Below are 20,754 nucleotides of genomic sequence, written 5' to 3'. Positions count from 1 at the left end.
AAATCCTTATACCCAAGTCCACCATTCGCGTTAACAAATTAAGGACATAATGGCCAATAAAGCTTAAAGCAATCTCAAACTTAAATGCAAAAACACAAAATAATTGCTGTGTGTGTATGCGCAAGCGTTGCGCTGAAGTTGCCGCACGAAGACAAACAAAGCACTTCCTAGAAGTTGCTGCCATGGATGTATAATGTTGCTGCTCATATGACTGCAGCTATGCGAGTGATGTCTTCTCTAACTCTTACTCTCTTTTTTTCAATAATATGTTGTTCCTTGACAGAAAAGCTTTCAAATGCATCATCTCCAAACATAATCATCATGCTCATGGATGACGTAAGTTATGTCTTGTGTTTTTAATGTGTTATTGTAACTTTAGTTCATCACATCAGCAGCATTACAGATCTGCTTGAGCAGTGAATGAGTGTCTGAATCATATTTCTCTCTCCCTCTTTCTTACAAGTCATTTGTTTTCTCTCTTTCTCTTTCTTTTTTCGGTAAAGGTATTTGTTTTCCTTCTGTCTCTAGGCTTTCAGAACTAGTAGCAGTTGTCCATGTACTGTATAGCCTGCATCTCATTGATCCTTGCTGCCTGTGAACAGTATATGTGTGCTTTAATGTATGCTTTCTTTTTCTGAAAGGGATACACTAAGTTCGTAGTCCTTTTACATAAGTAAAAGTAGCAATACCAGTACAGAAACTCTGTACAAGTAAGAGTCCGGCATTTAACTTCTTACAACATTGTTAGCATTAAAATATAAGTAGCAAAAATAATCCTGACAATATAATGTACTTGAGTTAAATCCTTTAGTAAATGTACTTCATAACATTCCACCACTGCTTTATGTGTATCTGTATATGTGTCAATAAACTTCCCTCTGCACTTCAGATGGGTTGGGGGGACTTGGGGGTGTTGGGCCAGCCCTCTAAAGAGACCCCCTACCTGGATGCCATGGCTGCTCAGGGCATGCTGTTTCCAAATTTCTACACTGCCAACCCGCTCTGTTCCCCATGTGAGTCAGCAGCTCTATGTTGTAATATAGAAGCTAACAGGATGTTAGAACAATGCCAGTCATAATCACTACTTCCTTCTATCTCTACTTGTTTTTATTGTCACATTATCAAAATGTAAATCAAAATAGCACCTGATATATGAAAGAACCTCAAAAAAAATAAGCTTGCACCTCATCTCATTTAAATACAACATACAGAACAAAGTACACTACTTACAGTTATTACATTAACTATTGTTAAAAAGGGAGTTTGTATTTTGTACAAAAAAGGTTAATAAAAAAGTACAGATAATGTATTACAAATGCCAGTTTGACAAGCTGTAAAGGTGATTTGCATTTTTTTTTTATTGAATTGTGTTCATTGGGGTTGCACTTGACAGCAGTGATCATTGATTACAATTTAAGATTTGAATAGCAGTTGATAAACTAATGGGTATTGGTATTTGAGTTGTTACAAAAAACACAATTTCAAAAGCTTAACGTATCAACAAACTATTCAGATGCATGCCAGAGCATTATGAAAATAAGGGGGAAAAAGCATTTGGATCATCATAATGACCTTTTTTCCCATAATTTCTACAACAGCCAGGGCTGCTCTTCTCACCGGGAGGCTGCCTGTCAGAAACGGTTTCTACACCACAAACGGCCACGCCAGAAACGGTACACTTGCAGTACATCCAAACTGTGTAAATTATCCAGCTGCAAATGATTTCCTGCAGGTTTTCTCATTACTATAATGTACAGTGTGCAATTAAGTCACGGAAAGTTTTGTACACTAAACTTTGACCTTTTTTATAGCATACACACCACAGGAGATAGTGGGAGGAATCTCCAAGGACGAGATTTTGTTACCCCAGATAATGAAGAAAAAGGGCTATGTCAGCAAGATTGTTGGCAAGTGGTGAGCTCTTTATCTTTTGTATTCCAGGTTTTTAGAGGCTACTGAACTTTTAGAGGTCGCAGTATGTTGATGACCATCCTTGATGGTGCCATGGAATAAATGCCTCGCATTACAGGATCGAGGCTTAATGCCATATTGCATATTTTGGCAATTTAATCACAAATCATGTATACTTAAAGCTGGGCAGGCAGCTTTGGAAAAGCCAGCAAAATTAAGCTACATTTTTTAAAGTATCCAACCGTTTGTTTATATTTATTGATTGCTGTCATCTGGAAAGAGAATTTGAAAAAATATAACAAAATATTATTCCAAAATAACTTTCCTACTCTAGCTTTAACATTACTGATGAACATTATTTCCACATTCTTTAATCATTTAGTTTTTATTTCCACTACATTTCTTTGCAGTAATGCAACCAGGCATGCTTACTTATCCTCACAATGTTACTATACCAATCACACAGCTTTGCAGACCTGTCTTAAAGTTTCAAACCTCTGCAAAAGGTTTAAAAGGTCTGCATTTAGGTCCTAAATTGAAGTGAATAGAAACCAATCAGAGCCATAATATAGTCATTTGCGGAAAAAACATGAATTTAAGTATGTTGCGCTTTCGAAAAAAAGATTTGTAGTAGCAAAGGTACAATTGCTTTGTAGTAGAAGTCCACATTTAAACATGCAGAATGGTCCTTCAGTCTCATTGATCTTACAGTGTATGAGTTCACTTTGTTTGTCACTCAGGCATCTGGGCCACAGACCGCAGTACCTGCCCCTGAAGAATGGTTTTGATGAATGGTTTGGTGCACCAGACTGCCACTTTGGCCCTTACAACAGCAGCATCAGACCCAACATCCCCGTCTACAACAACTCTGAGATGCTTGGCAGGTAGGATAACACACAAGCACTCATATATGCATAACAGCAGACAGAAACCGAGGCTGAAAATGTTCATTCCACCTGACTCAGTGGAATAGCTTGGCTGTCTGCTTCTCTGGGTGAGTTGGGTGTCTCCCCTCCTCTTCTTTCTCTGTACCAGCTGTGCTTGTGTATTCCATTTTCCGCCCATTTGTTTTCCCCAAAACAGCCATATGTGTATTCAGGGTCATTGGAACTGGCAGCCGGGCGTGTTTTTCGCTTAGCCGTGGGTTTAATCAGCATTGCTTACCTGGGCCCTGGACAGACAAACACACACACATAGACACGCATACTCACTGAAACACACAAGCCCTCATGAGACGGCAGGTTGCGTTGGCTGTGTGCGAGGACACCTGGCGGAAGTGAAGCGTAAGAAAGAGAGATGCCTGTCACTGCCTCCCTGCTTGCTGCGCCACGCTTCAGCAACACCTCATAACAGTTCCCTCTGTTCAGATCTGCAGAGACTCCCCAGATATGTCTTTCACCAAAATCTCCTGCAAACACAGTCCGCAAGAGGGAAATTTGCTTCTGTTGTCGTAATGATATTGTCTGCGGTAGTCTAGGTAAATTTAGAGGGAGATTGAAAGCCTTGACAATACAATCAGGTTGCTATGAAAGAGTTATTTTATGCGGTTGAATGAGCAGTGGAGAAATGGCATGGTGTGGGGACAGCAGCTATTCAGATGGGATAATGGCTAAATAAATATGAAGGTTTATTTAATAAATAATAGCAACCCACTTGTTTTCCAGATACTACGAGGAGTTTAAGATTGACAGGAAGACTGGAGAGTCCAACCTCACACAGATGTACCTGCTGGTAAGTTAAGGCTCACAACACTTCAGTGGAGTATTTCAGATAAACCAAATTCTGTTTCAAAGTTTCCTCTGTAAAGTCATTATTAGAACATAATGAAAGTCACTATATATTTATGGTCTACCATAGAAGAATGGTCTTTTGTTCACCAGAACATAAAAGCACAAAAAAGTGAATCATCTATTTAACCAATTTAAAGCTCAATTAAAGCCTGATTTTGGCCTTTGATCATTGCCATGCTTTTCACCAGCAGAAGTGGATTGTTGACTTTTGCGCACTCTGTTTGATTATCCCTGCTGCCTATGTCTGTCCCTCCTATTCAGTTTATAAAGGGATCAAAAGCAGCATGCAGAGACGAGCTGCATGCTTGAGAGGTGCACTCTGTAATCACAAGAAGAAGATGGATCTGTCAAATAGAGCTTTGTAAAGCTCCTATTAGTATGCTTTTTGTGATCAACAATTTAGATTTTAGAACAGTGCGAAACAAAAACCGCAGCCCTGAAAATAGGTGGCAACTATTCCCAGGTGCAGTACCAAATAGACTAAATAAATCCATATTGTATGCCTTTTTCGAAAATAAAAGTCTCAGTAGACCTATTATTAATGTTGTTGAGGAAACAAAGGCACAACAAGTTTAGATATAGTATGTAGTATGTAGAGGAGAAAGGGGTTATTTTCTGACAGCTGTATTGTGATTCAAGTAAACCATTTGACATCTGCACTGACAGACTCTCCCACCCTCCGCCCTCTACAGGAAGGTGTTGACTTCATCCGCCGTCAGACAGAGGCCCAGCGGCCCTTCTTCCTCTACTGGGCGCCCGATGCAACTCACGCCCCTGTCTACGCCTCCAAACCCTTCCTAGGGCAAAGCCAGCGAGGCCGGTACTTTATATCCTACATTACTGACTTACTGTCCAGCAGAGGAATAAGGTTATAAACTAGAGAATGCAATTCCTGAAGAAATTGCTAGTGGGAATGCTTTATTCTGAAAAGCTGACGCTAAACTGCTATGCTGAAATGTAATGTTTAAGAAGAAAGTGAAGAATTTAGATTGAAATGATACATGAACACTGGGGGCTTGAATGTGTGATGACAGAAGAAAAGAAAGTAAAAAGGCTTGGAAAAGCAGCAGAATATTTGAACTGCAAACTTCTGAACTAACTTGATGGTGAATGGTCTGTCGCGATGGCAATGGCATTTGATGACACCCCATAATACGCTTAGATGCGTTGATGGCTGCATCGTTACCAAACCTGTGAAGTTTTGGGGCGTTTGGAGCAGTTTCACGGAAGTTATGAGAATGGCGAGCATTGTGTTGCCATGGCAACGGCATTTGAAGAAATCTCAAAATTGTCCCGTAGATGTCTTCACGGCTGGACTGTTAGCACACATGTGAAGTTTGAGCACTTTTTGAACATTTTCATAGGAGTTATAGCGACATCGTCTTTTATGACGAGGGATGCGTTTCCATGGAAACGGCATATGATGAAACCCCATAATTGACGTAGAGCTGTTGAGGGCTGGACCGTTAACCATTATCTGAAGTGGTGCTGTTTTGACCCTTTTCATAGGCGTTACGACAACATCGTGTTTTATGGCGAGGGATGCGTTTCCATGGAAACGGCATATGGTGAGAGGTCAGATTTGATGTAGAGCTGTTGAGGCATGGAGAGATGATATACAGGTGAAGATTGTGGGACGACCGGACCGTGTCCATTGGAGCTACAGCGACATCGTGTTTTATGGCGAGGGATGCGTTTCCATGGCAACAACCTATGGTGAGATCTCAGATCTGGCGTAAGCTGTTGAGGCATGGACCGATGATATACAAGCGAAGTTTGGGCGTTTGCGTCCAGCACGTCAATGTTTAATATCTGTAAAAGTAAGAATCAGATTTAAAAGTTGTGTTACGCGAATATTGTCAGAAAGATGTGTGACATTTTAAAGTTGGAATGAGGTTTCTGAGTGAAAGTATGAAGGAGTAGTTAGCAGTTGAAGAAGTAGCAGTTAGCAGTTGAAGTTGCATGAAGATTGTTGAAGTCTGAAGATTTCTCCATTGACTTCCATGTTAAAATGGGATGTATTATGGGATGTATCTCTGGAATTATGAAAGTTATGAATGATAATAATAATATCCATTGATTCCCGACCGAGCTGAACGTTTTGATGTTTGAACAGAGTTTCTGCGATGTTCAAAGTGGGAGAAGAAGCAGCGCAAAATAACCCGGCGGAATAATAAAGAATTTCATGCGTAGCATAACAGATAGTTGGAATGCTGTGTCAGCATTCCCACTAAATTAATATAATCTCTCATTGGGAAGGATAACAGCTTTGACTGTCTGTGTTCTGCAGGTACGGTGATGCAGTGATGGAGCTGGACTACAGCGTTGGTCATATTTTGTTGTGGCTGAAGAGACTGGGCATTGAAAATGATACCTTTGTCTTCTTCACCTCTGACAACGGAGCAGCGCTAACGTCTGGACCAAATGAAGGAAAGCACTACAAATTAATTCCCACTTGCACACAGAGTTTCTCCCTTCGAGTCAGTGCATACCAAGGCACATTTTCTGTCTTGTACAGGTGTGTATTTTTATACATGCTTACATGTGTTTTTGTGCTTCTGATTCCTCAGCCGGGAGCAATGGGCCATTCCTCTGTGGGAAAGAGACCACCTTTGAAGGGGGCATGAGGGAGCCTGCCATTGCCTGGTGGCCTGGACACATCAAAGCAGGCACAGTAAGAATACCCCTGTGATTTGAAGCTTTTTACCAAATAAAGCCTGCTAAAATACAATCATTCACTTAATCCCTACCGTCTTCTCTAGAGAATAAACTAGACCCAAGATCCAGAGCCAGTTATTCCTCTTTTAAACATTGTTGCTGCTCCTTAATGTTCTGCCTATCAACAGGTACCAGGAGCTGTAATATTCTCTATAAAGCTGCAGGCGACATACAGGACCGTAAAGGAATCATTTAACTAATCCTCTTTCTAATTATTGTTGCTTTGTGTTTTATGTGTGTATCATTTACCACTTAACATACACACACTCTCACCTACTGGCGCTGTTAGCAGTCAATCTTGACTATATTCAACTTCTTTGGAGTGATTGAACTCTAGTAAAGAATTACTGCGTGATTGCGGCCTCAAAGCGTATGGGCGCTCTCTCCACTATTTCTTCAAATATTTTTGGCCTGGAATTAATACTCCAAGCTCTCTCTTTCCTGCCTCCCCCTCCCCAATTTAACCCCCCACCCACACCGTGATCCTCTAAGCCTGTGCGTTCTGCAAATGACTTTTAATTGTATTAGGGGCAGCTGTGACACGGGGCTGTGACGCAGAGGGATTTGGTGGAGGAGCGAGCGGAGGCTGCAGTCTGCAGTAAGCCTTGCCCCTGGCTCATCTCACAGGGGTGTGCTGGGGCCTGATAGCACAGCAGAGGAGCGAGGGAGAGGGGGATTGGGAGCGTCTTAAGCGGCTAATCTGTTTGTGTGTTTGCTGAGGTTGGATTGAGCCGTAATGAGGACTTCAGTATCTGAATATGCCAGGCGCTCAGGATAAAGGAACAGGAGGGGTGGATGGGGGGTACAGGGAAGGAAGCAAGGAAGAAGTAAAAGAGGTGGCTGGCATAGAAAAGAGAAAAGGAGCAATGCTTAAGACACTGCTACACTGCCAGGAGTATTCTGTGTTGTTAGGGCTTTGCCGCACCCCTGCCACTTTATAATTGACCAGTGTGTCTTAGCATGCATGTGCAGAACATGTCTGTGTCATTTGTGACTTTGCATGCCTGCATATATGTGTGCTTTTGTATGGATTAGTTGTATCTGTGCAGCTGTATCTGTGTAGCTTTCTAGACCAGTGGGAGACACAGATGTAACTCATTATACTACAAATGAAGAACATCACGAAACAAACATGTGTGTATGTTTGTATGTGTGGCTTAGCTGTGAGAAGGAGGGTCAATCGATCCTCCCCGGAGCTCTTTGGGGTTGTGATGACAAAGCTGTTTTGTTGGAGCTACTGTGCTCTGCAGCTCTGGATGTATCACTCTAGGAGGGAGGACACGACACACACAGGACTGCCCCCTCTCTGGTTTTGTAGTCTGAAATCTCTGTTGATCTGTGTATTGAAAGGTCTGTAAGCTCTTTGAACAAAATAATAGACAACAAACAGCCGTGCAATCCTTTGTTAAGGCGGGATTTCAGCAGGTTTATTTCACTCATGATAACATCTTTATGGTGTTTAAGAGACACATTTTGGGGGGATTGGTGATCTGTGAATACATCTGACAGATGAAACTAAGTAATTCACCTTACTTTTGTGAATGTGCAGAAAATTGTTGACGACTGGTTATTCTCTCGGAGGATGGGAGGAGGTGTACTGGAATGAAGCAGATTCAGCATTCTCCCAGTGCCTGAGGGGGGGGGTGAGGGGGCTAGGGTGATGAGGGGTGGTGGCTGCAGGAACAAAGATGTGGAGGCGGGTGGGGGGGTGTCGGGCCACACCACGTCGTCGAGTGTCACAATCCCTTTTGTTGTGTTTTATCAGGCAGCAGACACACAGGCAGAGTGGCAGAGACCGGATAGAAGCTCTGCCTCCCAAGATAACCAACAGCCCCCCTCACAACACAGACAGAAATGAATGAGACATTAATAGAGAGTGATGAGTCAGTTAAAAAAGTAAAGAACAAAGGGTGAAGAAAGAACGAAGTTCAGCCATGACTGCAATAAAGGGCAGGGCTAATAAAAGATGAAATAAAAGATGGCAACAGGCTGAAAGTTTAGCTTTCTTGGTCATGCAAGTTATTACCAACTAATTGTCACTTTTGCTTTTTCTTATGCCCTGTTGTCCTGTCTTCTTTAATGGTTTCTGTGTGACTGTGTGAGGGGGACTTTAAAAAAAATGAAGTGAAGGGCTAAATCTGTTAGTGTTTGTGTGTGTGTGAGAGGAAGTGTCTGGATGAGCAGATAGATCATGGAATGCATTGCAAAGCCTTTTCTGTGGCTGGTTCTGTGGATACAGAAGAAAGGGGAATTCATTTCAGTGCTAAGGAGCTTGTGTGTGTGTGTGTGTGTGTGTGTGTGTGTGTGTGTGTGTGTGTGTGTGTGTGTGTGTGTGTGTGTGTGTGTGTGTGTGTGTGTGTGTGTGTGTGTGTGTGTGTGTGTGTGTGTGTGTGTGTGTGTGTGTGTGTGTGTGGTGTGTGTGTGTGTGTGTGTGTGTGTGTGTGTGTGTGTGTGTGTGTGTGTGTGTGTGTGTGTGTGTGTGTGTGTGTGTGTGTGTGTGTGTGTGTGTGTGTGTGTGTGTGTGTGTGTGTGTGTGTGTGTGTGTGTGTGTGTGTGTGTGTGTGTGTGTGTGTGTGTGTGTGTGTGTGTTGGCTGCCGATAGGAGCACAGCGGCACATGGCGGTGCAGCTGCAGAGGCCTGATAGCGCTATCTGATTGTGAGCGTGCCGCCTCCCTCTAAGGCTCGCTCAGGAGAGAATGGAATGGAAGATCAAGGATGACAACGAAAAAATGTCATTTTATCTGAAAATAGTTCAAAGTTTATAAATAAAATAAAGCTTTTCACTGGGACTGGGAAAAGGAGATAAAACACCAGCTCGCTCCAGCCGCCTGCTCGCCCGGGCCTTGTCCTCTCCCTACTTTCTCTCCTCTTTTTCTTTGCTCCTCCTTTTTCCTTTTCCTCCCTAAAAAACTCATTTAGAAAGGAGACATTTTGGAGGCTCCCCGAAGCAGGGATTAGAGAGTAGACTGAAGAAATGCACCTCTTTCCTACATGTGTGCACACAATAACACATACAAACATCCTATCATGACTATGCATTGCTACCTTGTACATGAAGAATATCTAGCATTATAGAGTAAGCTTGTATTAAAAGCAGAATTAAACTGTTTATTCTTGATTTAGGAGCAACATTTTCATGGGATAATTCTTAGAAAGAAAGAAACCAGGACCTCTTTGTTGATGCTAAAATGTTCCCCAAAAAACACCCGTTAGCACTGCCATTAATAACGTGTGTGTGTGTGTGTGTGTGTGTGTGTGTGTGTGTGTGTGTGTGTGTGTGTGTGTGTGTGTGTGTGTGTGTGTGTGTGTGTGTGTGTGTGTGTGTGTGTGTGTGTGTGTGTGTGTGTGTGTGTGTGTGTGTGTGTGTGTGTGTGTGTGTGTGTGTGTGTGTGTGTGTGTGTGTGTGTGTGTGTGTGTGTGTGTGTGTGTGTGTGTGTGTGTGTGTGTGTGTGTGTGTGTGTGTGTGTGTGTGTGTGTGTGTGTGTGTGTGTGTGTGTGTGTGTGGCATACACATACATGGAAGAACCTAGGAGCAACGTGAGTTTAAGTCCTTGAGAGGACACTTGGCCAGTCCTCATTTCTTAAAGGCTTGTTTTGTGTGCAACAGAAACACACAGGGATTTTTGTTTTTGATAATATTGTCTTTTATTCCAGGTGAATTTCCAGTTGGCCAGTGTGATGGACCTGTTCCCCACCAGTCTGGCTCTGGCCGGCCTCAGCCCTCCTGATGACAGAGCCCTGGATGGACTGGACCTGACACCGGTCCTCTTAAACCACCCCCACAAACAGGGAAACAGGCCAGTACACACACACACTGTTACAGGAGTTCCCCATTTTTGTGAGACAAAGATTTTTGGTACCACTTTACAATAAGACTATCCTTATAAAGGATTCATAAAGGATTTATAATTAGGTTATTAATTAGGTTGTAAACACTTTATTAATCATTAAGAACCATTTATAAACAAGTTCTAACATACGTCAACACAGGCTCACTATTTGGCAAGATGACTAAGCCTTATATTGGCTACCTAGCTTAATTTGTCTTCTTCATCAGCCAGCATCCTTAGTATCTGTTGTTCACCGAGTTGAATCCCCCCCCTTCCATCTTGATGTTTCTTGGCATCTCTTTATTACCATTTATTTATGAGTTACTAACATTTATAACTGCCAAAAGGGAGCCTTATTGTAAAGTGTAAAACACATTCCCATTTATTAATGAGTTACTACCATTTATAATCGGTAACAATATTTCTAATAAGGCTTAGCAGCACATAATAAATGTGGGCTCACTATTTGGCAAGCAACCGGTTGCCCTGTTTATCTCATGTCTTATAAAAGCTTATTAATGATTTATAAAGTTTTCACAACTTCATTAATAAATGAATTACAAACTATTCTTAAACCCTTTATAAGGCTAGTCTTATTGTAAAGTGCTACCAGATTTTTTAAACCCTTTTATAATAAACATCACGTCCCTGAGTGAGAGCATTGTTGTAAACTTTCCTTTAGTTATCATCTAGGGGAAATCATTTTTCTGAATTTAAAAACGAATGTCATTCCTGTCAACCTCTAATTGCTTATTAAAAAGTACTAATGCTACTGTCCGACACTAAAATGCTGAACACGGTTAACACTGAACCCGGTAAACATTAGAAAGCCTATGTTAGATTTTGGGGATTTTTAGGTGATTAGAAAGCTCATATTCCTGGAAGATAAAAACATTTAGAGAAGGGGTAAAAAAACGTTAAAAGTTTTCCAAGACGAAATGTCTTTGTTTCTTAAAACACAAGTTTCCACGTTAGTTCAAACTCAACGTGGAAGAAAACAAATCTGAGCATTTGTTCCTAATCTCATCCATTACAGGCCGATCTTCTATTACCGTGGCAATGAGCTGATGGCTGTGCGTATTGGACAATACAAGGCACACTACTGGACCTGGAGCAACTCATTAGAAGAGTTTAACAAGGTACGTTTATTAACACAGCCTCTCTGTCCCATGTCGGTTTCCTCAGTTCTTGATTTGTGCTTCCACATCCTCCCTCTTTGTCTCTCCTAATCTGCCTCAAACACACAAACACTTACACTGTTGGTGTTATCTTGAAAATGGCTCATCAGTTGACTGCTGTGTACATCAGAGCGTAATGAATATTAATGAAGAACCCCCACATCAGCGAACTTACATCATTCATCAACCAGATGACTTGTTTGTTCTGACTCCAGTGGAGATCTTCTTCCTCGTCATTTACATACCGTCATTCCCCGCTGTAGACTTGTTCTTTTGGCACCACGGAGCTCAAAAGAAGGATAGAAAGCCAGATGCCTGCAGTATCTCTTGGGCCGTAATTACATCAACTTTGTGCTGATTAAATGTATCTGGAGAAATGTGTAATGTGACACTTGAGAAGCAGGGTAGTGTGTTCTACATTTCTCTCCTCTTTCCATAAAAAAACATGTCCTCCTGTCCTCCCATCATGGCTCTGCTTTTCCTGTGATCCAGTTTGTTTTATGCCCCATCGGTCGCTTAAATTGCTCTCTCCTTCAGGGCCGCTGAATCAATAGCAGCCTCCTTTATCAACTCATGTGAACTGAAGTGGAACTTCACAAATAATGGCTTCTGATTGCCTGTGAGTTGCCTATCGATTGGGGGGGGTGTGTAGTGTGTGTGTGTATATGAGAGAGAGAGGTGGAGAGAAAACATGAACATGTATGTTTGGTTCTCCTTATTAATGTGCAGATCAGTGTCTGTTCAGGAGAAAGTTAAATCCCCAATATGCGTTATGTCTTTGTGATTAGATTCCTTAAACGTTCCAATTAATGTAACCCATAGTACATTTTATAAACAGGAACAATTTAAACAAACTGACATACATGTTTTGCTTCAGAGAAAATGTATATTCCTTATTTAGGTTATCTCTCCCAGGAATAACATGAATTATTGAATAATTTTAAATAATAGCCCCTTAAACCCTATAGAGTTTCTAGTGTATTCTGTCTTCCTACAGAAATAACCAATCAAAGCCCTTTTACATACAACAACATGATTCCTGCTTCTTCGTCTTATATATAAAATATAATTTGTATATGGTAAAAAAAATAAACAAGAACGGAATAAGTGTGTCTGTGAAAAAGAACAACATTACAGGTTAATAGATGAGACGTTTTGCTCTGTCCTGGCTGTGTTCATGCAGCTCAGCCATGAGGAAAATGAGAAATTTCACAGGCTTAAATGGCTCTCATTCAACTCTCTTGAGGGAGTGTAGGGATGTTAATATTGCGAAATATAGTTTGTCGTGGCTCCTTGTATCTGTATTGCTGAGTAACCTGTGATACAGCAGGAGATCTATGGCAGTTAAATACTTCACAGACTGATGATTGAAAACTGAAAAATAACGATTTCCCAGACACCTGTTAGTCTTACACTGTTTTTTTATACTTTGACAACAGATTACTGTCATCAGCTCCTGCTCACTTTTGAGCTACATTGTGGCCTGTGACATTAACACTGCTATGCTTGCTAAACAGAACATGGTTCACTTACTTTTAAGCAAAAGGCATTACAAATGTTTGCTACACATTAAGACAGCAATTTCAAGATGCCTGTAAAAAACAAATGCGTTCCTATGAAATCGAAAGTAGATATTTTTCGGTATATTGTAATACAGATATGCTACAATCTATATAAATATCTGTTTCATTTAGTTTTGGATCAAAAATACACATCAGATATTTCCATTTCCATAATCCATCCTACCATCGCTGGATGCTCCTGCTCCTTATCTTGTAATAGCGACTGCTCTGCTCCAGTTTGAAAGCAGCCTAGTTGTATCCATAGCATTAATGTCAGGGGAGATATGGAGTTCTCGCTGTTCTGTCTAGGGTACATGAGACAGAGTCAGAGAGACACACAGCAGGCCTTTTCTGGCTGCTCCTCTGGGATGAGATTTTTTTTTTTTTTTCGTTCTTTTCTGCATTTCTAAGCTTTTGGCTTCAAAAGACAGGGCCTGTCTGGATGAGAGGAAGGTCTGCAGGGCGGGGGGTGACTCTGCTTCTCACATTCTCTCTTTCTCTCTCTCTCTATATGTATTTTTTAGGTGCTCTGTTGAGCGATCTCAGAGGGGGGCAGCCACAGTGCCTCACAGATGAATGCTTTCTCAATATTAGTTGTGCTCATCAAAAAGTGTGTGTGTATGTTTGTGTTGGGGAAGGGGGGAGATCTCCAGGGGGTTCTGGAGGAGTGAGTGTGACTCAATCAGGCTGCGATCACTGCCAGAATGGAGTCATGGAGCGGGAGCGAAGGCGTGGAGAGATGAAGCGGGGGAGGCAGCACGAGGAAGAAAATCCTCATTTTGTCAGTGACTTGAGCCCCGTCATGATGTACCAACAGTAGCTGCATAATGAACACAACAGATTGGAAGACAATATGCATATAGGCCGTGCAACAATAAGATTAAGCATGGGGCTTAAAGTAGCAGCTGGCTGCACGCATACATTTAAGCATTTGGATATTTAATTTAGTTTTTAGATTTTCTTTTTTGATGCACATGATGAACATCTAAAATAATCAAATTGGGCGATCATCATGGGGGAAAAAAACATAAAGAAACGTCATAACAGAGAGCAACAAATCATTACGGGAATTGTTGAGAAAATAAGATGTAAAGGGTTGTCTTTAAGTTTTTTTAAGTGATGCAGAAAGAGTTCAATGAAATATATAATTGTTTCATACCAAACATGGTTTATACATTCCTCCTAAAATGTTTAATTTATCATCAATCACTAATCTCATAAATACTCTGCTAGAAATACATTATGATACATGTACAATGATACTGTAAAGTGCATCCGAGTCATAAAAGTTGTCATTATGCTCATCTGTTGTGTGATTTCCCCTGAAGGGCATCAATTTCTGTCCAGGTGAAGAGGTCCCGGGTGTGACTACTCACGACCAGAAGGAGCACACACTGCAGCCAATCCTTTTCCACCTGGGGCGGGATCCTGGGGAAAAGTTCCCCATCAGGTTAGTTCCCTGAAAAGAAAAGAAAATCAAAACATGTGAACAGGTAGAGAGGGAGACAACGAGGAATAAGCGAAGAGATGTTGGAAATGATCTTGGGGGGAGCGAATAGGAAAGCAGTTTGCCTGTTGGGAGCGCAGTATTTGTATGAGATCAATGCTGATTCATTGGGATAAATTGTTCAGGTCTAAATTGAGAGCGAGTGCTGTTTCATTGAGTTTTGTGTGTCTCTGCCTTCAGTCAGAGGAGAGTTAAGATCACAGAGAGGATCGAGTCACACCAGAAGATACAGACGGCCAAAGCTGAACTCAAACTATTACTAAATAAGGGTGCAAAGATAGATGAGCGTCATACTACCAATATTTATGTGGTCTTTGAGGGAAAATGGTGCAAGTTGACGTAATGACTAATACATTAAGATCATCTAATAATCGCTTTGATGATTATATATTCCTTTTGTGCTCAGTGTTCGCTTTGGCTCCCTCCTGCCATAAAACCTTTCTGGATTGACCTTTCTTTGCTGCCTTCTGCAAGCTCTGCCTCTCACACCCTGCACCGCCTCATCTCCTCTTGGCCTCCTGCTCCAACTCCTTTCAGCTCTGTAGTGAAATTGGATGATGAAACATTAATGTTGTTTTTCAAATGCCCACCTTTTAGCCTTGCTATTTACTTGGAAGAATAAAAAAAAAAGGAAAAACCAATCAATACGCAGCGATGTGTTGTGCAGAGTGCTAGATGTGCACACAAACACACAGACCCATACGCACACACAAACCAAACAGGCATACTCCTGTTTCACCTCTACAGCAGAGGTTCGTCTACAAGGTCACCCAACTGCGCAACACTTTTCTTCCATCCTCTCTCATCCTCTCTCTATTCAGTCCTCTCCCTCTCCAAACGTTCCTGATACTCTTTCCCTTGTTACTTCTCTCCTTCTCCACCGACTGCTGTGCACCTCAGCTCACTTCTCCCCACTCAGCCGCTGTCCCTCTGCATCCACTGGGAGCGTTCTCCTCCATCCTAGTTAACTGTGTGTGTTTGTGTACTCATGTGTATGTGTGCGTTTTGTCCGTGTGCTCCTCGGTCCCCCAGCTGGACTGGCTGCTTGGCCATCATTAATCTCTGTCTGCACCTAAAGAGCCACTTAAGATGATGTAGGGCCTGTCTGCACACATGCCTTCACTACTGTCGCAGGAAGTGATACAGCAAAGAGCACACACACGTACACAATCCCCAGTCCTGAACAGTCAGCATAGAAATCAGTTTAGATTATAATTATGCAACCTAGGAGAGGACTCTTTAGTGTAGTTTTTTTGTCTTTTAAAAAACAGAAGGACAGCCACATATGACTGGTGTAACTAGAGAAGGCCTCTCCTGGTGGTCCGTGTGTCCAGGATGAAGCACAAACCCAACCAAGTCTGCATCTACAAAACTTGGTTTCTATCCCTATTAGATTCACCCTGCTTTCCCAAAGGGTGCCCGAGTGGACAGCCTGTGTGTTTTTGGATGTGTGTAGGTGTTTAAGGCTACAGCATTTCCCCTTTCTGATATAATGTGGACTGGATACATGTGCGCTGAGCATTCACTACAATACTCCTTGACCAAAAGCCCAAAATTCAGAAAGGATGCTAATTTGTGTGTATGTGTGTTTTGAATGTATAGTTGTTAGGTTTTGGTCGTATAACTTGTTAAAAAAACAAAGGACAGCCACATTTGACTGGTGTAACTGGACCACGCCTCTCATGGTGGTCCAGGATGACAAACCCAACCAGGTCTGCATCTACCAAACATGTTGGGTTTCTATCCCTATTGGATTCATTTAAAGCCTTTTGCTGCCTTCCTCTTTGCCCTCGGTCTCTGTGACCTAAGGCCCCGAGTTTAACACATCCTGGCTTTCACACCACCCACCTCAGCTCGGGTCCCCTGAGTCTCGGTCATCCGCAGTGTAGTCCCGGCCCTAACACTGCAGGCAGCCCTGCTCACAGTCTGGCCTCATCTGCTGCCTGCCACCGAGCTCCCGTGTTCCCAATCAATAGTCCTTACTGAAGTGCTCAATTTCCACCGGGGTGGAGTAGGTGGTGGAGGGGAGGGGTAGGCAGGACAGATGTATTTGATTGTCTCCTCAATTCCCCCACCTTCTGCCACTGTGGTTGTGGTTGTGTGTGTGTGTTCCAGCAATAGTGTTATGAATCAGTAATCAGAGTGGTGACACACCTGAGCAATGCCCCCATCCCCCTAGGGTGCCATACATTATAAATCAAAAGACTTCATTTGCATACAGCCTGCTTATTATTCCAGATTTTGCCTCTACACCAGTAAGCTGAGGGTTATAATCATGATAATGAGCTGTGCTGACTGTAGGCTTTTTATTATTTGTTTGCAGAGGGGGCATAAACAAATGATATTATTAGTTTTTGATTTAGAGGTCTGCAGTGTGAGATTTTCAGTGCATAGACAAAACAATAGAAAACATATCTTATGCAAGTTTCTCTATGCATGGCGCACTTTACTTGCAGACTTGTATGGTAGCGTAGACAATTTACGACAGTCTGATAGATATCCCCATAATTTACTTTTATTAAGTTGCTTCATCACTTATCACAAAATGAATCGCAGCAACCAGTAGTGGGCACAGATAGGAGGGGAATTAAATATCTCTCTTGCTGATCATAATCTGGCGAAAGCAGAATTTGCGATTTTAGATAGCTGAAGCAATTTAATCTGAATGTCTGATTTTTAACCAGGGGTATGAATCCAGTGCTGTCCTATCAGCTCGGGTCACAGTGCATTGATAGTTAGCTCATGACGAATGTGGCACACCAGGAGAGAGACTAATTGCGGCCAATGCACTACCAGGCGAGTAATTGTAGGGGAAAGTAAAGATTGAGAGTATCAAGGAGAGGAGCAGGTGCTGGCTGATGGAGAAAGCCTTGCTGCCCTGTGGGAGATCTAAGAGGGAGGGTAGGTGTGAGCTGGACAGGGCCTGGGGTTATTACTCTAATTGACACTTCACCTCACACACATGCACATGGTCCCCAGGGGCCAATCAGAGGGCCGGGTTTGCAGTGGAGGGAGCATGGAAGGCTGGCACAGGTGCTGCCGGCGAGCGTATCAGGGGTGTAATTGCACTGCTGATATTTGTCTATCTGTGTGTCACGCTACCAGACACCCACTCCCCCAACACACACACACGTGCATGCACAGCCCATTAACCCTACAGGTCCTATTGAGAGCAGCGTTCCTTTGAAAGCCTTCGGGGCCCCTGTGTTTTACACACTGAATATAATAATGCACAGAGGTGCTCGGGCTCACTGCTGTCCAACAACAGTAATTGAGAGACAGGGGATGAGGTAGGGGTTACATAGTTCACCCTGCTGAGCGTACTTTCCCAAAGGGTGCCCGAGTGGACAGCATGTGTGTGATTTTGGATGTGTGTAGGTGTTTCTGTTGTTTAAAGCTACAGCGTTTCCCTTCTCTGTTATAAGGTGGACTGGATACATGCGCGCAGCATTAACTACAATATTCTATGATCAAAAGCCAAAAAAATCTGAAATAATGCAAATTTGTATGTGCGTGTGTGTGTTTGAATGTATGTTAGGCTAATCCATTTATGTTAAATACCTCAAACAAATGGACAAAACAGATAAAACAGACTTGTGTTTGATACACTATGAAACCGTTGATCCGGGTCTGTATATGTGTGTGTCATTTTCAATTGTTGGTTAAGTCATTGTTTCACATGTATTAAAAGCTTAAAATACTGAGTCAATTGACAAAAATAAATACATTCTCTTTGTAATTTATCAAGCAAAATTACCAAATATGTATTCTTTGTGCTTCTATAATGTGTAGTTGTATGCTAAAATATTTCGGGCTTTGGACTTTTGGTCAGACAAAAAAAGATTAGATTTTCAGACATCTGCTTTCAATAAGAGTAAAAAATATCATCAGATAATGGAAACTGAAACAAACATTTAGTTTCAACATACTGACCATGTGTGTTGTGTGTTGCAGTGTTTCGTCCCATGAGTACCAGAAAGTGCTGAGCAGGATCTCTCCTGTTGTGGAGCAGCATAAGAGTACGCTGGTGCCCGGTGTTCCCCAGCTCAACATGTGTGACGTGGCGGTGATGGTGAGATTTATACAACATAAATATCAAGATGCACTTAGTAAAAGTGCAAAACTATATCAATTATGTTGAGAATACATTCATTGTGTGTGTAGAAGGTAACTCAGATACTGAGCGTTAATCCCAGGAATGTGTACACCTTATCTCTCTGTCCATCACACGTATACATCAGGTACACGAATACAAAGACAAATTAATTAAGCCCTTGTGAAAAAACTAAGAATTCATAAAACTATCTGAATATTTAAGTTAAAGGTGGGGTAGGTAATTCACTTCAGAAACACTTTTTGTTATATTCCATGGAATGCTCTTAACATCCCGATAGCAATGAATACATGAAATGCTTTGACAATAAATACATAAAAATATCTCATCTGTGGAAGCCGTAGTACTGTAAAAAGCACGACCAATCATCTGAGCCGGCCCGGCTAAAATAACTGGATGGCCTACCTGCCTGTCAGCCTTCCATCTGTGCACAAACTTATCTCGTGCCCTCATTGGTCATGTGCACGTTTGTGTGTGTTGGAGGAGGGGCTCTGTAAGGAAGTCTGAAGGAAGGGGCAGATTTTTTCCGGTTGTGTACTTTCAAATTCTAGCGCACTCGAGCTGGTTTCTCCATTCTTACCTACCCTACCTTTAACTGTCTGCTTTGAGCTTGCAGACTATTAATGTATAACTTGAACATATTATAACCTATATATATATATATATATATCATATCATTATCTGAACCTGGACATTTTCCTTTAGATTGTGTCTGTGTTTGACTTTTATGAAAAACATGTCCTTTAGGATTTCTTAGATATAAATTAGGCAGTGGCTTTGTCACACTGAAGCACAGAGTGAGAGCTACACGGCTGTGCATTTATTTGTGGCATAGCACTGCCCCCTTGTGGTGAATAAAATAAACAAGCACAGTAATAACTTCCTGTAAATCACTGATAACTGATAACGTAATATTCTTGTGATAACATAATATTCTTGTGCTTGCTGTGATTGCTGCTCTCTGTTACAGAATTGGGCCCCCGCTGGCTGTGAGAAGTTAGGAAAGTGTCTCAACGTGCCAAAGTCTCAGCCCTGGAAGTGTGATTGGCCACATTGAGAGGATGAGGAACCAAAACCTGAAGATCTGCCTTTCTAGTCAACAGACAACCTTATTCTTTTGTAAAATGATGTATGTACAGTGTTGAAAAGATGGACATGGGGTCAAATCAAGGGATGTTTTTTGGTATTTCATTGTATGGGTTATGCAAATAGATTTTTGCTTATAGCTGCTATTTCAATGAGTGCACAAAAGCTGTACCCGCTCTGGAGAAGCACTGCAATAAGAGCCAATGATTGAAGTCAGGAAAAATGATTTAGAGAAGTTGGGATTTTTATTTTTATTTGATCAAACCTAATGTGATGTACATAATGTTGTATTGTTGTTTTAAATATGAATCCTTATTACCTGCATACTGAAAAATGTGTTCTCAAAAAAAAGTTATTTTGTAATACCTGTTATCATGACGCTTTTAAAGTGGACCTATTATGCGATATTGGAAAAATATATTGTAGGGCCATACCTATACAAAACATGTCTGTGAAGTTTTTTGCTTAAAATACCAAACAGATCCATGCCTCATACTCATCATACGCCTCTTTTGCAGCACTATTATGGCACATTTCCACTGCAGGGCCTCGCACGGCTTAGTACGGTTGGCCAGGATCACTTTATGCTGCGTTTCCATTACAGTTTAGGAACGGAGGTATTAACTATAGTCAGGGCCGCCCCTCCCTACAGGCCAATCACGCAGGCTTCATGGGGCCCCGCCTTGCGCAGGGGGCCCCGCCCAGAGGGCCTCAGCTGCTGTGCGCAGTTCTCCGCGCACCCGCTGACACGCGAGAGTGAGGTGACAAGGGGAGCACGTCTGTAACCCGACACCGTTACGGAGCGTCCACACTACAGCTCCAAAAAAAGCTTGGAGCTGGGCGTGTCTGAAGCTTGGGGATGTTATTCAAGCAACACGACCAACAACCAATCACATGAATCTCCCGCCCCCGACATACAAAGCAAAAACCCCCGGGGATTTTATGGGAGCAATATATATATATATATAAACTCCCCAAACAGGCGAAAACCTACCAGTTTCACCCACTGTCTCTGCCACCTCCCTCCATGCCTCGCTCCTCCGGTTTGTATCCCGGT

At 42.1% G+C, this 20,754-nt stretch overlaps 1 protein-coding gene across 2 annotated transcripts; it reads left to right on the top strand.

Moving 5' to 3' along the window:
• Positions 1-179: 179 nt before the first annotated feature.
• galns (galactosamine (N-acetyl)-6-sulfatase) lies at positions 180-20,143 on the top strand. Of its 2 annotated transcripts, XM_034218204.1 has the most exons (14): positions 180-336; positions 890-1,013; positions 1,599-1,673; positions 1,812-1,914; positions 2,652-2,795; positions 3,576-3,642; positions 4,394-4,521; positions 5,992-6,131; positions 6,272-6,375; positions 10,075-10,217; positions 11,287-11,389; positions 14,319-14,440; positions 18,452-18,569; positions 19,582-20,143. In XM_034218204.1, the coding sequence occupies exons 1-14, from the start codon at positions 187-189 to the stop codon at positions 19,666-19,668; spliced, it is 1,608 nt and encodes a 535-aa protein (XP_034074095.1). In that variant the 5' UTR covers positions 180-186; the 3' UTR covers positions 19,669-20,143. The 2 variants fall into 2 exon arrangements, with proteins under 2 accessions (XP_034074095.1, XP_034074104.1); XM_034218213.1 differs by lacking the exons at positions 14,319-14,440; positions 18,452-18,569; positions 19,582-20,143 and adding an exon at positions 13,629-14,295.
• Positions 20,144-20,754: the final 611 nt, after the last annotated feature.

This window comes from Gymnodraco acuticeps, unplaced genomic scaffold (genome assembly GCF_902827175.1).
Source record: "Gymnodraco acuticeps unplaced genomic scaffold, fGymAcu1.1, whole genome shotgun sequence".
NCBI classification, from domain to species: Eukaryota; Metazoa; Chordata; class Actinopteri; order Perciformes; family Bathydraconidae; genus Gymnodraco; species Gymnodraco acuticeps.
This window is presented reverse-complemented; position numbering and strand designations above follow the sequence as displayed.